The sequence below is a fragment of the Podarcis filfolensis genome (genome assembly GCF_964270895.1).
Source record: "Podarcis filfolensis genome assembly, chromosome: 1".
In the NCBI taxonomy this organism is placed as follows: Eukaryota; Metazoa; Chordata; class Lepidosauria; order Squamata; family Lacertidae; genus Podarcis; species Podarcis filfolensis.
Window position 1 is genome coordinate 120,855,418 of NC_139604.1, and position 13,963 is coordinate 120,869,380.

Here is a 13,963-nt window from a genome sequence, read left to right on the forward strand (position 1 = left end):
TAATCATGCTTCTTCTATATCTTCTGCCTGAGGGCAGGAGATCAAGAAAGTGCCAGCCAGGGTGTGAATCATCCCTGAGAATTTTCCTCACTCTCCTGAGGCAACGTTCTTCCGCTATTTCATCCGGTGGATTCACGGGACAGCCCATAATATCTTGAGCTGTATTCACCACCCTCTGTAGGCACTTCCTATCAGTTGATGTCAAACCAGCATACCACACCGTGATGCAGTATGAAAGGACACTTTCTATTGTGGACCAGTAGAAGGAGATCATTAAATGTCGATTGACATTGTTCTTTCTCAATACTCTGAGGAGATGGAGTCTCTGTTGGGCTTTCTTAACCACCTGGGTTGTGTTGATTTTCCAAGTAAGGTCTTCACTGAGATAAACTCCTAGGAATTTAAAGGAAGAGACTCTCTCCACACAGCCCTCCACACAGGGCTAAGAACGTCCTGATACCTGTCCACCACCTCATCCCCAATGCATAGTCATCCAAACATTTAAACCAGTGTGGTGTAGTGGTTAAGAGTGGTAGTCTCGTAATCTGGGGAACCGGGTTCGCTTCCCCGCTCCTCCACATGCAGCTGCTGGGTGACCTTGGGCTAGTCACACTTCTTTGAAGTCTCTCAGCCCCACTCACCTCACAGAGTGTTTGTTGTGGGAGAGGAAGGGAAAGGAGAATGTTAGCCGCTTTGAGACTCCTGAAGGGGAGTGAAAGGCGGGATATCAAATCCAAACTCTTCTTCTTCTTCATCGATAGCTAAAACCAGGGTGGAGAGCCAGAGGCTGAATGCGGCCCTGCAGGCTCTCAGTCTGGCCCTTGGCACTCTCCATAAGCCACAGCCTCTCCCTAGGCCATGCCCCTCATTGCTTCTGCTCTGCTGCCATCTTGAATGTTTTTACCTGGTTGTAATGTGTCCTTGGACAGCAAATAGATTCTTGCTTGCCTGGGTAGAGGCTGGAGAGAGGGCTTTTTGTGTACGTTGGTAGAAACCTCAGGCTTTTGGGTGTCTGGAATTTAGCCTCTTGCACAAAGGTAATAATCTCCCTTCATCACCCACCCCCTTCTCATTTCCCCCAGCACCACCTGCGTCGGCTTGTAGCCCCAGGAGGGTTCCCTATTAGGGCGTGGGGCCCTCTGGCTGAAAGCTTGATGTTGCCCTGGGACAAGAGCAGAATTCAGGGTGACTCGCACGCTGCCGCCGTCGTGGCAGTGCAAAGTAGCAGGGCAGAGACAGAGATCACACACAAGGGAAGGGGTCTTTGCCAGTTTGAGCTGGAGGAGAGCTTTTCATCCCAATCGCTATGATCAGATTCTGACTGGAAAGGGGATGAGCTTCTTTGGCTTCTAATACACTCAGCGCCTGTTCTCCCGGTAGCCATAATTTCGCTAAAGGCTAAGATACAGAGTGTAGATCGAGTTGTGCAGAATGGCGATAATTCAGATAAGCAGCTTTTTACTCCAGAGCACAATGCCTATGTATTCTATAATGCAGAAATAATAGGGAGCCGAAAGAATCAAAAGGCATTGACACTGCAAATAGCAAGGGCTTGTGCGCATGTATCATATTTGGATGTATTCTGTATTATTTGGTATTTAAATTGAAACACGATGGGGAACTGTAGGATGCAGTCATGAAAAATGAAATGTGTGTGTGTCAGAGAGCGAGAGACGGAGAGAAGAGAATCTCTTTGTAAGAACAGTATGACATGGAGTCTCTCGCCTACCATATTTCTCTTTCCATGACAGATTTGCTTCCTGTTGCACTTAATGGAAATTTGGCACCGAGTTCAGATTTTAAAACAGAAGCGTTATATAAATATCATTAGTTAGTTTGAGTTTTTAGAGAAAGTGATATTGAGCCTTCATTTTACGGGTGTTTTTTGCCTTCTCAGAGGCGAAATGGAATGTTATCTATCGTAATTTGCTTTGAGTTTGCTTTCTGCAATAAATAACAATAATGCTACTTTTTCTGAGGCTCTTTTGACTGCCAATATACATCCAGCACTTTCTCTCCACTCCTTCCAGCAGTTCATCTTTAATTTAATTTCCCGCCTCTCAGTCAGTGCCGATCCATTAGAGAGGGTTTGTATCAAACGGCAGAGGATGACATTGACCGTTGTATTATCTTTTGCAGCCAGTTGGAGTCAACTTGGTTAGTGTGTTCTCAAGTCCCAACGATCAGAGCCTGTGGGCGATTGACAACAAATGGAACGTCCATGTTCGCACGGGGATTACAGAGGAGATGCCTGTAGGCACAGATTGGGAACAGGTTCCAGGTGAGAATATTTTGCCTTCATCATTTGGTCGCTGTTGAAATGCCATTGGGAAATGTGTAACGTCCCTTTCCCCCATGAAATTAGAAGCAGAAGAAAAGGGAGAAGTGGTGTGTCGGTGTTCCTCCTCCTCCCTGCCTTCTTTTTGCATTTCCCTTTACTGACACTGTATTTTGCTTTTGTATTCGCTCTTCTGTACTTTGACCAAACTTATCCTTTGGCTTCAGGGCTTCAGGCATGCCAGCTGGCGATAAGTACAAGGACTGTTTGGGCACGTTGTCCGAATGGCGACATAGCACGTCGGTACGGCATCACGGATAAAAACCCCGCAGGAGATTACTGGAAGAAGATTCCAGGGAATGTTACTTGTTTGACAGGTGAGTTATGTTTCGCTCTCTTTTTTTATATATACATGCTCTTGCGGTCTTACGGGGCTTGTAGTGGGAATTGCATCCAGTACAATGATACCTCTGGTTACATACTTAATTCGTTCTGGAGGTCTGTTCTTAACCTGAAACTGTTCTTAACCTGAAGCTCCACTTTAGCTAATGGGTCCTCCTGCTGCCGCCGTGCGATTTCTGTTCTCATCCTGAAGCAAAGTTCTTATCCCAAGGTACTATTTCTGGGTTAGCGGAATCTGTAACCTGAACCGTATGTAACCCGAGGTACCACTGTACAGTCATACCTCAGGTTAAAGGCGCTTCAGGTTGTGTGTTTTCAGGTTGCGCACCGCGCCAAATCCAAAAGTATTGGAATGGGTTACTTCCCGGATTTGGCACTCGCGCATGTGCAGAAGACTAAATCGTGCTTTGCACAGAAGCACCGAATTGCAACCCGCGCATGCGCAGACGCGGCGCTGCAGGTTGTGAACGCTGTGGGTTGTGAACGTGCCTCCCGCATGGATCACGTTCGCAACCCGAGCGTCCACTGTACTTGAAACATGAAGCATGCTGGTCTGAGCAGGAGCATAATTAATAGCTGGATCACTCAGTGGGTGGAGCATGCAACTCTTCATCTCAGGGTTATGGGTTCAAGCCCCATGTTGGGCAAAAGATTCCTTCATTGCAGGGGGTTGGCGTAGATGACCCTCAGGGTCCTTCCTTCCAACTCTGCAATTCTATGTTGTTGTTTTCAAAGTGTTGAATGTCCTCTTCTTAAAGAGAACATTGGATGAATACAGTCATACCTTGGTTTTCGAACAGCTTAGTTCTCGAACATTTTGGCTCCTGAACGCCGCAAACCCAGAAGTGACTGTTCCGGTTTGCGAACTATTTTTGGAAGCCGAACATCTGACAGGGCTTCCGTCAGCCAATTGGAAGCTGCGCTTTGGTTTCCGAACGTTTTGGAAGACGAATGGACTTCCGGAATGGATTCCATTTGACTTCCAAGGTACAACTGTACAGGGTTTCCACAGAAAGCCTTGCGGAGAGCTTACTAATAATAATAATAGTAATAATAATAATTTTTATTTATACCCTGCCCTCCCCAGCCAAGGCCGGCCTCAGGGCGGCTTACAAGCAATAATAAAAACAAGTTGAATGATTACAACTTAAAAACAAAATTAAAAGACAACATTAAAATATTGAAACATTAAAATATTAAAATGTAGCCTCATCGCAGGAGGAGAAGGAAAAGAAGAAAGAAAGAGAGGGAGGGAATCAAATTGGCTCCAAGCCAAAGGCCAGGCGGAACAACTCTGTCTTACAGGCCCTGCGGAAAGAAATCAGATCCTGCAGGGCCCTGGTCTCATGAGGCAGAGCGTTCCACCAGGCCGGAGCCAGAATTGAAAAGGCCCTGGCTCTGGTTGAAGCCAATCTAACTTCCTTAGGGCCCGGGACCACTATTTATGGACCTTGAGGCTCTCCGTGGGGCATACTTATACTACTTATACTAGAGAGTAGGTGGAAAGGAATTGACCAAGCGCCGGGCACCCGGCTCATCAGTGGTGATGCATCTAACGTCCCTTTGGGCACTGCTTTCATAGGTGTGCTTGCCACACATACGGGATTAAAAATCAGGTGGTAGGCGCACTTGTGGGCAGTTTAATCAGGTCTGTTTTGGCCCTTCCTCCGTGTGGCATTTAAGTAGGAACAGTTGCAGCGATACTGTCAAACAACTCCCCACCCCATCCTGCCTTCAGCTGAACTGTTGAACCTGTTAGGCTTCAAACGGGATCTTTAGCACAGGAGACACAGCAATGCAAAACAGGCAATGCTTCTGGGAGTTGTAGTACAGGATGGGATGGACTCCTTAGCTAACAGCCTGTCTGCTGGCCTGCTAAAATTGAACCTGGCAAATTTTTTCTTCCTCAGCTACTCCTCTAGATGAACTGTGGGCTGTCGGTCCTTCAGGCTGCCTCCTTCAGCGCCTCACTAAGACCTTCCGCCATTCTCACACGTTGCAGAAGCACAGCGACGCTTCCATGTCGTTCCACTCAGACGAAGACGAATGGGAGGTAATATGAGGCCCCCGAAGACCTGGAGCGCTAAAACAGCATGGACATGCACGTGGGAGTGTTGGGCCAGCGTCTGGCAACAATTAGCACTTTGATATAAAACACTGACTTTGTCGAATATCCCCCAAACTGTGTAGTGAGGTGTCTTGTTTCTGTATCTCTCGGGCGAGATGGGCAACGTGGCTTTAAGAAGTCTTTGCCGTAGCTGTACCGTTTAAAAATACTTATCGATTTAACCTCGTTAGCAGCAAAACAAATGTTGCTCTAGCATGCAAATTAATATCTGTGCGACATTGGGGAGGACGTCTGTTACATAGGCTGAACAGCAGAAATGCATTTTTTAATGTCCTTGTACTTTTACACCGCACAGGGGGAAATGGGTGCAATGTGGAAGACGGTTACATTTCAGAACGAGAGAACCTTTCTCAGTAGAAAGTCAACTTAGCAAGGCACAGTTTGGCAATTGAGGTGAAAAACTCTTGGGACCATTTTCGTTGTAACTTCCAGGGTTCCACTGAACCTTCACTCTGCGGTTACTAATTTCATACCTTGCTGAAAAGGTTGGGTTCATCCCAGGCTTTGTGCAGACATTGGCTCCTCTTATGCCTAAAACCAGGACACTAATGGCTTTTGTTTCATAGATACCCATGAGAGAATTAGGCAGAACATTGAAAGTCAAGCTTGTAATATGAAGGGGGTGGGCTGTGGGTGCCCATTGAGATCCATGCTTGGCCTGACTGAACTATAACTAGAGGAAACTCTGAATTTCCACTTTTGTATCACGAAACAAAATGAAAATAAAGAAATTGCATCTCACGAGAGAGTCTCTGGTATTGGTTAGGTTTTGTCTTCAGAATGGTCCTTTTTAAAAAAAGCTATATTAGCTATATATTGCAATGTCTTATACTTGAGATGTTTACAGCAGAAGTGCTTGATAATTTACGAATCACTGCAATTTACCGTATTTTTCCGTCTATAAGACTCCTCCATGTATAAGACGCCCCCTATTTGGGGGGACTCAGATTTAAGAAAATGGGGGGAGATGTATCTGTGTATAAGACGCCCCCAATTTTTGACATTATTTTTTAGGGGGGAAACCTAGTCTTATACATGGGAAAATACGGTATATTTCATGAAGAGTTAAAAAAAACAAACCAACCCAAAACTCTAGGAAAGAGCTTGATTCCAGTGGCTTGGATGGGAAAGCCTTCCCTTATAGTTTTAAGGATATGTTTATTTGAGGAACAGAAGCACCCTTGGGGTTTTTTAAGCAGCTGCTAATGAACCTGTGGATGAGCCAACTTAACAGCAGGGACTGGGGGAGGGGGGGGCACGTGTGGAGAAGCTTTGGGAACCCAATGCCCAGGTCAAGTGCCACGCCTGTTTCCTCCTTAAACTGCCCTGTGGTAGATTTTCTGGGGAGAAACCACTGCAAACCAAGAACACAGCACCTCTGCATATCAAGAACTTAACATTTGGTCACGGCAGATACCTGTTTTGCAACAAGCGCTTGCATAATGAGTGTTACGCTTCTTCCCTTTCAGTTTAGGGTGACTAGCAGGTCATATTTGTTTCCCTCTGAGACCTGATCTGTTTTGCTCGATCCCTTCCTCGTCTATATATGGAGCCGGCCTCGGAGTTTCTTTTTATAGTCTGCCACTGGATCGTAACCAACTCAGCTGCCGAGGTTCACCCAGGTCACTAGATGGTCCGTTTGGGGAGCTTCATCGGCAAGCGAGATGTCTAAAGGCATCCAAGACATTTCTCTGAAGTCGGGAACTTCTGGAGGGTGGAAACGGGGCTGTTTTGCACTCTTCCTGGTCAAGAATCAGATGTTCATGTTACAATACTGAAATATTATACTTTTTTAATTAAAAAAAGACCTCATGATAACAGCTTGGCTTGCTAGTTTGTATTCTCTGTAATAGGGCACCTTGCTTTGTTCATTAATATTAGCTGGTGTTTACAACCCTTTTAAGCCAATAAGTTTTTTTTTTAATTATGTTTCATCCAACAGTCTGAAATGTTTACCATCTTTAGTTTCATTTCTGTACACCTGTGCATGTGGTTTTTTCCCCCATTGTGCTTTCAGATAAGTGCAATAAACTATCCTTTTTCTTAAAAAAATAATGCTTGGATTTATTTATTTTTAAATACGGCTTTCGTGGGGCAACTTAACACCACTAAACCAAAACACAAACTGCAATGTGAGCTGAAATAGAGTAACAACTCACCCAAGATTCAGTTTTCTTCTGCAAAGCCTGGAATAATTTAAATGCGACCGCATGGACCATTCAAGCTGAGCATACACCAAAAATTCTGTCCTGGTGCACTGCAAACACGCAGTCACTCTTGCATGGTGGTGCAGGGAACATGCAGCTCTCCAAATGTTGCTGGACTGCGGCTCCCATCGGTCTCAGCCGGTGTGGCCAAAGCTCAGGGATGATGGGAGCTGGGAGTCCAAACAATGGAAGGCCACTGGTTCCCCATCCCTGGTACATGGGACTCTCCTGTATCTACAGCTCTTGAAGCCATGTGTCTGAAAAGACAAGACATGCATCTTTGGAGTAGTGGGAGCTGCAGGGGTCTCTGCTTAAGTAAGATTAGCCTGAGGTGGTGTAGTGGTTAGTGCGCTGATCTAAGACCTGGGAGATCAGGGTTTGATTCCCCACTTGGCCATGAAGCTTGCTGGGTGACCGCAGGCCAGTTACTGCCTCTCAGCCTAGCCCACCTCACAGGGTTGTTGTGAAAGTAGAATGGAGAGGAAGGGGAATCATGCACACCACCTTGAGCTGCATTTGGTACAAATGTAATACCGTATTTTTCCGTCTATAAGACGCCCCCATGTATAAGACGCCCCCTATTTGGGGGGGCTCCAATTTAAGAAAATGGGGGAAGATCTATCTGTGTATAAGACACCTGCAAATTTTGCACATTATTTTTTAGGGGGGAAACCTAGTCTTATACATGGGAAAATACGGTAAATAAATTCCTTTCCCTGATGCAAAATATTAGGAGGTAACTGAAGAAAAGGAAGCATGGCAATTTGATCCCTTGCCAAGCAGAGAACATTTCTGCGCATTCTCCTATCTCGTGACCGTCTTTGTATATCGACGTTGCTAACTGTAATCAAGGTGTATAGATGACCAAATAACCCTAAGTATTCCATTACACTAGCGTTATTTGTTCATGCGTGTATAGAGATCTCGAAGAGCAGAGGACAGTCGGGAAAGAGTGGATTTCCGCAGTGTTACAAAGGAAGAAGGCAGAGTTTGGCAGCAGGACTGAGCATGCGAAATGGCAATTTAGTGCCTGGAAATATACTTGATCTCGTACAGGCACTGCTTAATAATGGCAGGCGCATTAATGTCTAATGAGGCAAACGCTGTTGTTACTATAACTATGAAGTGAATTAATAATGGCTTAAAACGATTCCCAGTCATGTATCGCATTCCAAATAAACTCGTGAAAAACAAGCTTTTAGTCACAGACGTTTAAATATAATATGTGTGGTAGATCCTTGCTGTCACTTCTGGGGACAAAAGAAAAGTTGTTCTGTTTTCTTGGGGAAATTTTCTTTTGAATATCTAGATTTCCTAGATAAGTAAATGAGCACTCTTTTTCTTTCTTTCTTTCTTTCTTTCTTTCTTTCTTTCTTTCTTTCTTTCTTTTGTATCCTGCCTTTCTCCCACAGACCCAAGGCATCTCACAGCATTACTACTACTACAAATACTACTACTATTATATTTATATTTATATGCCTCCCATCTGACTGGGTTTCCCCAGCCACTCTGAGCGGGTCCCAACAAAATATTAAAAACGCAATAAAACATCAACCATTAAAAACTTCCTTAAACAGGGCTGCTTTCAGATGTCTTCTAAAAGTCATGTAGTTCTTTATCTCTTGGACATCTGATCGGAGGGTGTTCCACAGGGTGGGGTGCGACTACCAAGAAGGTCCCTGGAACCTCACTTCTTGCAATGAGGGAACCGCCAGATAATAATAATAATAATAATAATAATAATAATAATAATAATAATAATAATAATAATAATAATAATTATTTATACCCCGACCATCTGACTGGGTTTCCCCAGCCACTCTGGGTGGCTTCCAACAAAACACTAAAATACAATAACCTATTAAACATTAAGAGCTTCCCTAAACAGGCTGCGTTTAGATGTCTTCTAAAAGTTTGGTAGGCCCTCAGAGAAGGCCCTCGGAGCTGGACTTCAGTGTCCGGGCTGAACGATGGGGGTGGAGATGTTCCTTCAGGTAAACAGGGCCGAGGCATAAATTAAGACAAGTCTTTAAAATAATGAGGCCTCAACTGCAGTCTATAGTCCAAACAAAAAAAAATTTTTTTTCCTTCCAGTAGCACCTTAAAGACCAACTAAGTTAGTTCTTGGTATGAGCTTTCGTGTGCATGCACACTTCTTCAGTGTTATCCAGTGTTATAGTGTTATCCAGTGTTATAGTGTTATCCAGCACAGTGGTACCTCAGGTTACAGATGCTTCAGGTTACAGACTCCTCTAACCCAGAAATAGTACCTTGGGTTAAGAACTTTGCTTCAGGATGAGAACAGAAATTGCGCGGCGGCAGCGGGAGGCCCCATTAGCTAAAGTGGTGCTTCAGGTTAAGAACAGTTTCAGGTTAAGAACGGACCTCCGGAACGAATTAAGTTCTTAACCTGAGGTACCACTGTAGTGGATTCAAGCATCTACTATTTCTACATAGTACATGGAATAGTCTTGTGACGTCACAGCAGCACTTGACACAGAATTGCAATGGTTGGTATGATAGATGACTTCACCTACCTCCCTCATTCATTTTTTCCCCATAAGGCTCTGCCTATGTTAACTTGTAGATCAAGGACTGCACATGCAATTTTGCCTTTCATCTCTCATACCAATTGAATTATGGTGCCAAGATGGGCTGCTCATCTTGGCACAGCTCAAAGCAGGCTCTTCCTGCCTCCAAAATTGCTGATTTATGCCTTCTCAGATTTCTCCGGCTGTATGATATACTCCAGTAGTTCTACTGGAAAAGGGGATTTCATCAGATTAGCTCTGATGTACCTCCCGACTCTATAATTCCACTGGCTGCAGAACAAATTGAATATGCTATCTTTGAAACATTATAGTCTTACAATTCTGCCTTACAAAGCAGCATGTGTCATATTTCTCTTAAAATGTTTTACATTTTCATTTTGCCCTGTCATTTGTTATGCTTATTTGTTAATTTATATATCGTATTTTTTGCTCTATAAGACTCCCTCCTAAAAAGTAAGGGGAAATGTGTGTGTGTCTTATGGAGCGAATGCAGGCTGCGCAGCTATCCCAGAAGCCAGAACAGCAAGAGGGATTGCTGCTTTCACTGCACAGCGATCCCTCTTGCTGTTCTGGCTTCTGAGATTCAGAATATTTTTTTTCTTGTTTTCCTCCTCCAAAAACTAGGTGCGTCTTGTGGTCTGGTGCGTCTTATAGAGCGAAAAATATGGTATATTAAGTCAGACCACTGGACCAATTAGCTCAGCTGTCCCCAAACTAAGGCCCGCAGGCCGGATAAGGCCTGAGGGACTCATTTATCCGGCCCGCGGCAACCCCTGTCTCCCGCTGCCACCGCCTGTTCTTACCGGCACAGCACGGCGCGGCTGCCCACTTCTGGGTTGGAGGAGCACTGGAAATAGCTTCTGCGCATGTGCAAGCGTTATTTCTGGTGCACATCCGGGTCGTAGGAGGCCCATGCACATGCGCACAAGCTATTTCCAGTGCTCCTCTGACCTGGAAGTGTGCTGGAAATAGCGTGTGGGCACGTGTATGGGAACGTGCTCCCCCGCCCTCCGGCCTACCATGCGATCGGTGCTGGAGACACCGGCGGTAAGTTTGCTGACCCCTGATCTAGCTCAGCATTGCATGCACTGACTGGCAGCAGCAGCTGTCCTAGGTTTCAGGCAGGAGTCTTTTCCAAGCCCAAATTGGAGATGCTGGGGATTCAAGCTGGGACCTCCTTCATGCAAAGCAGATACCACAGAGCTATGGCCCTCTCCTTTGCAATGCCAGTTTCCCAAATTGGGATCTGGCTGATCTACCAGTAAACTTGCAAAATCAGCATCCCTTGGGAGGAGAGTCCGTTCGCCCTGTGGCTGAGAGACCTCCTCCCATTATAAGAGAACCCCCTTCAGCAGCAGAAGGAAGCAGGGCCTTGAGTCATCCTTGTAATAAACGAAAATCTGCCCTTATTCCCATATGGGGGACATAAGAGCCCTTATAGAGTCCTTTGTAGGTTCTCCATCAGTTGGAGAAAAGAACAGAGGCCAACCAGAGAATATTGAGAAGCAAAGCAGCTTGTAAGCCTGATCTTTATTGAACTGTTGCAACAGGGTGCTCCCCTCACATGCAGGAAAGGAGGAGGACCCAGAACCCAGGTGTGCCCGCCCTTATATCGACATTTTAAATTGCCCGCCCTGGAGTCCAAGACCACCCCCAGAAACATCATACATACATCACAGAAGGGGTGTAGCTCAAGACCACCCCCCAGACACATCATACCTACATCACAGAAAGGGCGGTCTACAGCAGAAATCTGAGCGCGTTGTTTATCTCCTGTCGTTGTTTATCTCCTGTCTAGCAGGTTACCTGTTAATGCTTACTTGATTGGATACCCTGGGGAGCCTGGCTAGTCTTTTGTACAGTGGTACCTCGGGATGTGAACGGGATCCGTTCCGGAGCCCTGTTTGCATCCTGAACAGAACACAAGACACGTCTGTGCATGTGCAGGTCATGTTTCACCGCATCAGTGCATGCGCGTGACCTCATTTTGACCGTCCGCGCATGCGTGAGCGGTGAAACCTGGAAGTAACGTGCTCTGTTACTTCCGGGTTGCCGCGGAGCACAACCCGAATGCGCTCAACATGAAGCATATTCAACTCGAGGAATGTCTATAGTGACAAATACCCTATTCATACACAGATATACCCTTAAGACAGGTTTTGTGAATGGAAAGACAATGGGGAGGCTTTTCCATTTTCCTTTGACCTTGCAGAGAGAACATTTGGTCAGTTTGGGAGCCAAAATGGCTCCAGGACTGCCCTCCTGTGCTGCCTCAGACATGTGGCCCATACATTTATGTAAGTGTTTGCCTGGCAAATCCATGAACATTTATTATTTATATATATAAGACCTTAATTGTTTTATTTCATCCCCCACCCCAAAGGTTTCTCTGCCCCTGCATACTGTCCAGTGGAGCTGATTTGCGGTGAAGCGAGATCACACTCCAAGGGGGTCCAGTGCTTAATGTTTTCTTTCTCTCCCTGCGTGTGCTTTATATCCCTCCACGCACATGGAAACACTGCAAGGTTTTGCCGGTTTCTGGGCAACTGTTTCTAACACATGTGTGCCAAAGTGGGAGGTAAAGAGCCGGGAGTCTTTCAACTTCAGGACAAAGGGGCTGCAGATTGCAGAGGCTCAAGATCTCTCGCAGCTGTTGTGTGGCTTCCTACTACCCAGCTGGAGCAGATTCCTTTTTAAAAAATTTGCAAACTGCAGCATTAAGAAATTGAGATCAGCCTGCTGCTGGATCAGGCCAGGGGCCCATCTAGTCCAGCATCTTGTTCTCACAGTGGCCAGCAAGCAGGATCCGAGCACAAGAGAAACTCTCCCCTCCTGCGGTTTCCAGCAACTGGTATTCAGGAGCATAGCTGCCTCCAGCTGTGGTGTGATTTATTCTGAATAAGGAAGAAGACCAGAGCTAAGGTTCAGCCAGGGCTCAGCAGAGCAGAGCTCCACATCTGGTTTTCAGTGCCAGGACTCAGCCCTGTAATAACGGGAAAAGGAGCCTCTGAGCATGGTCAGAATGTATTTCATCTGCTTTCAGCAACACTGAGTTACAGGGAACCAGGCAGAGGGCCTTCTCGGTAGTGGCACCCGCCCTGTGGAACGCCCTTCCACCAGATGTCAAAACAACTACCAGACTTTTAGAAGACATCTGAAGGCAGCCGTGTTTAGGGAAGCTTGTAATGTTTAATAGACTATTGTATTTTAATGTTCTGTTGGAGGCAGCCCAGAGTGGCTTGGGGAAACCCAGCCAGATGGGCGGGATATAAATAATATTATTACAGTCATACCTCAGGTTAAAGACGCTTCAGGTTGAGCGTTTTCAGGTTGCGTTCTGCGGCGACCCGGAAGTAACGGAACGGATTACTTCCGGGTTTTGCTGCTCACGTATGCGCAGACGCTCAAAATGATGTTCTGTGCAAGCGCAGAAGCAGCGAATCGCGACCCACACACGCGCAGACGCGGGTTGCGTTCTGCTCTGGATGTGAACGGGGCTCTGGAACACATCCCATTCGCATTCAGAGGTACCACTGTATTGTTATTATTGTCCGTCCGATTAATGTGAACAGGCTTATCATTGTAGGCATGCCTTAAGGACAGAGGTGGTGAACCTGTTATCCTTCAGATGATGCTAGCTCTCCAACTCCCATAAGTCCTAGCCAATATGACCAATGGTCAGGGATTATTGGAGTCACAGCTTGAAGGCCCCGGGTTCCACCTCCTTTAAGGAAATACCTGGCAAGAGTCTTGGACTTTTCAAATGAATGCTGGTAGTGTGAGGTAATCAGGTGATGCCTCTTAATGGCAGAAATTTCACTGGAACATGAAACCAGCCAGAGCACAGCAGGTACTGGGCATGGCAGGGGGTTGGACTGGATGAACCCTGGAGGTCCCTTTCAACTGTATGATTCTAATATTTTTAAATAAAGTTTTTAATAATACAGTAAATCATGGGAAACTAGTGTAAATATATATATATATATAAACCAAAACAGCTACAAATAGAATACGGAGCCCTCTCTTAAAGGTAGTTCTTAACCCTTAGCACCCACAGAAGGGAGTAACCCCTCCCAGCATTCACCTGGGATCTTTCCTTTCTCCTCTCAGTCCCTGGACCCTAATAAAGATCCCGATGAGAGGATGCCAAAGAAGAAAGAGAAGAAAACGAAGAAGGGAGGGTGGAGAGAAAGAAAGAAAGAAAGAAAGAAAGAAAGAAAGAAAGAAAGAAAGAAAGAAAAAGAAAAGAAAAAGAAGGCTACGGAGTATGTGACTGATTAAGACTGCATGTTTGTACTTGCAAGAGAGAGCTTTGTCTGTGCAATCGGTGAACAGAACAAACAGGCTTTCCAGACCTTCAGACTGTGCAAGCAAGCAAGCAATGCAGCAGCATAAA

At 45.6% G+C, this 13,963-nt stretch overlaps 1 protein-coding gene and 1 long non-coding RNA gene across 5 annotated transcripts in view; one reads left to right on the top strand and one right to left on the bottom strand.

Moving 5' to 3' along the window:
- TECPR2 (tectonin beta-propeller repeat containing 2) overlaps window positions 1–6,860 on the top strand; it is a 55,378-nt gene extending 48,518 nt beyond the window's left edge. For all 4 annotated transcript variants that reach the window (XR_014547181.1, XR_014547182.1, XM_083610257.1 and 1 more), the window contains 3 exons: window positions 2,140–2,281; window positions 2,506–2,655; window positions 4,591–6,860. Coding sequence is in view for 2 of the 4 variants with exons in the window: in XM_083610257.1 (XP_083466383.1) it covers window positions 2,140–2,281; window positions 2,506–2,655; window positions 4,591–4,742 (444 nt within the window). In the remaining 2 variants the exon portion in view is untranslated. The remainder of the gene's footprint in view (window positions 1–2,139; window positions 2,282–2,505; window positions 2,656–4,590) is intronic.
- Window positions 5,879–10,535, bottom strand: LOC310766956. Its single transcript, XR_014550547.1, has 2 exons — window positions 10,371–10,535; window positions 5,879–7,272 (listed from the first exon to the last, which is right to left on the bottom strand). It is a non-coding gene; the product is annotated as an uncharacterized lncRNA (long non-coding RNA).
- Window positions 10,536–13,963: the final 3,428 nt, after the last annotated feature.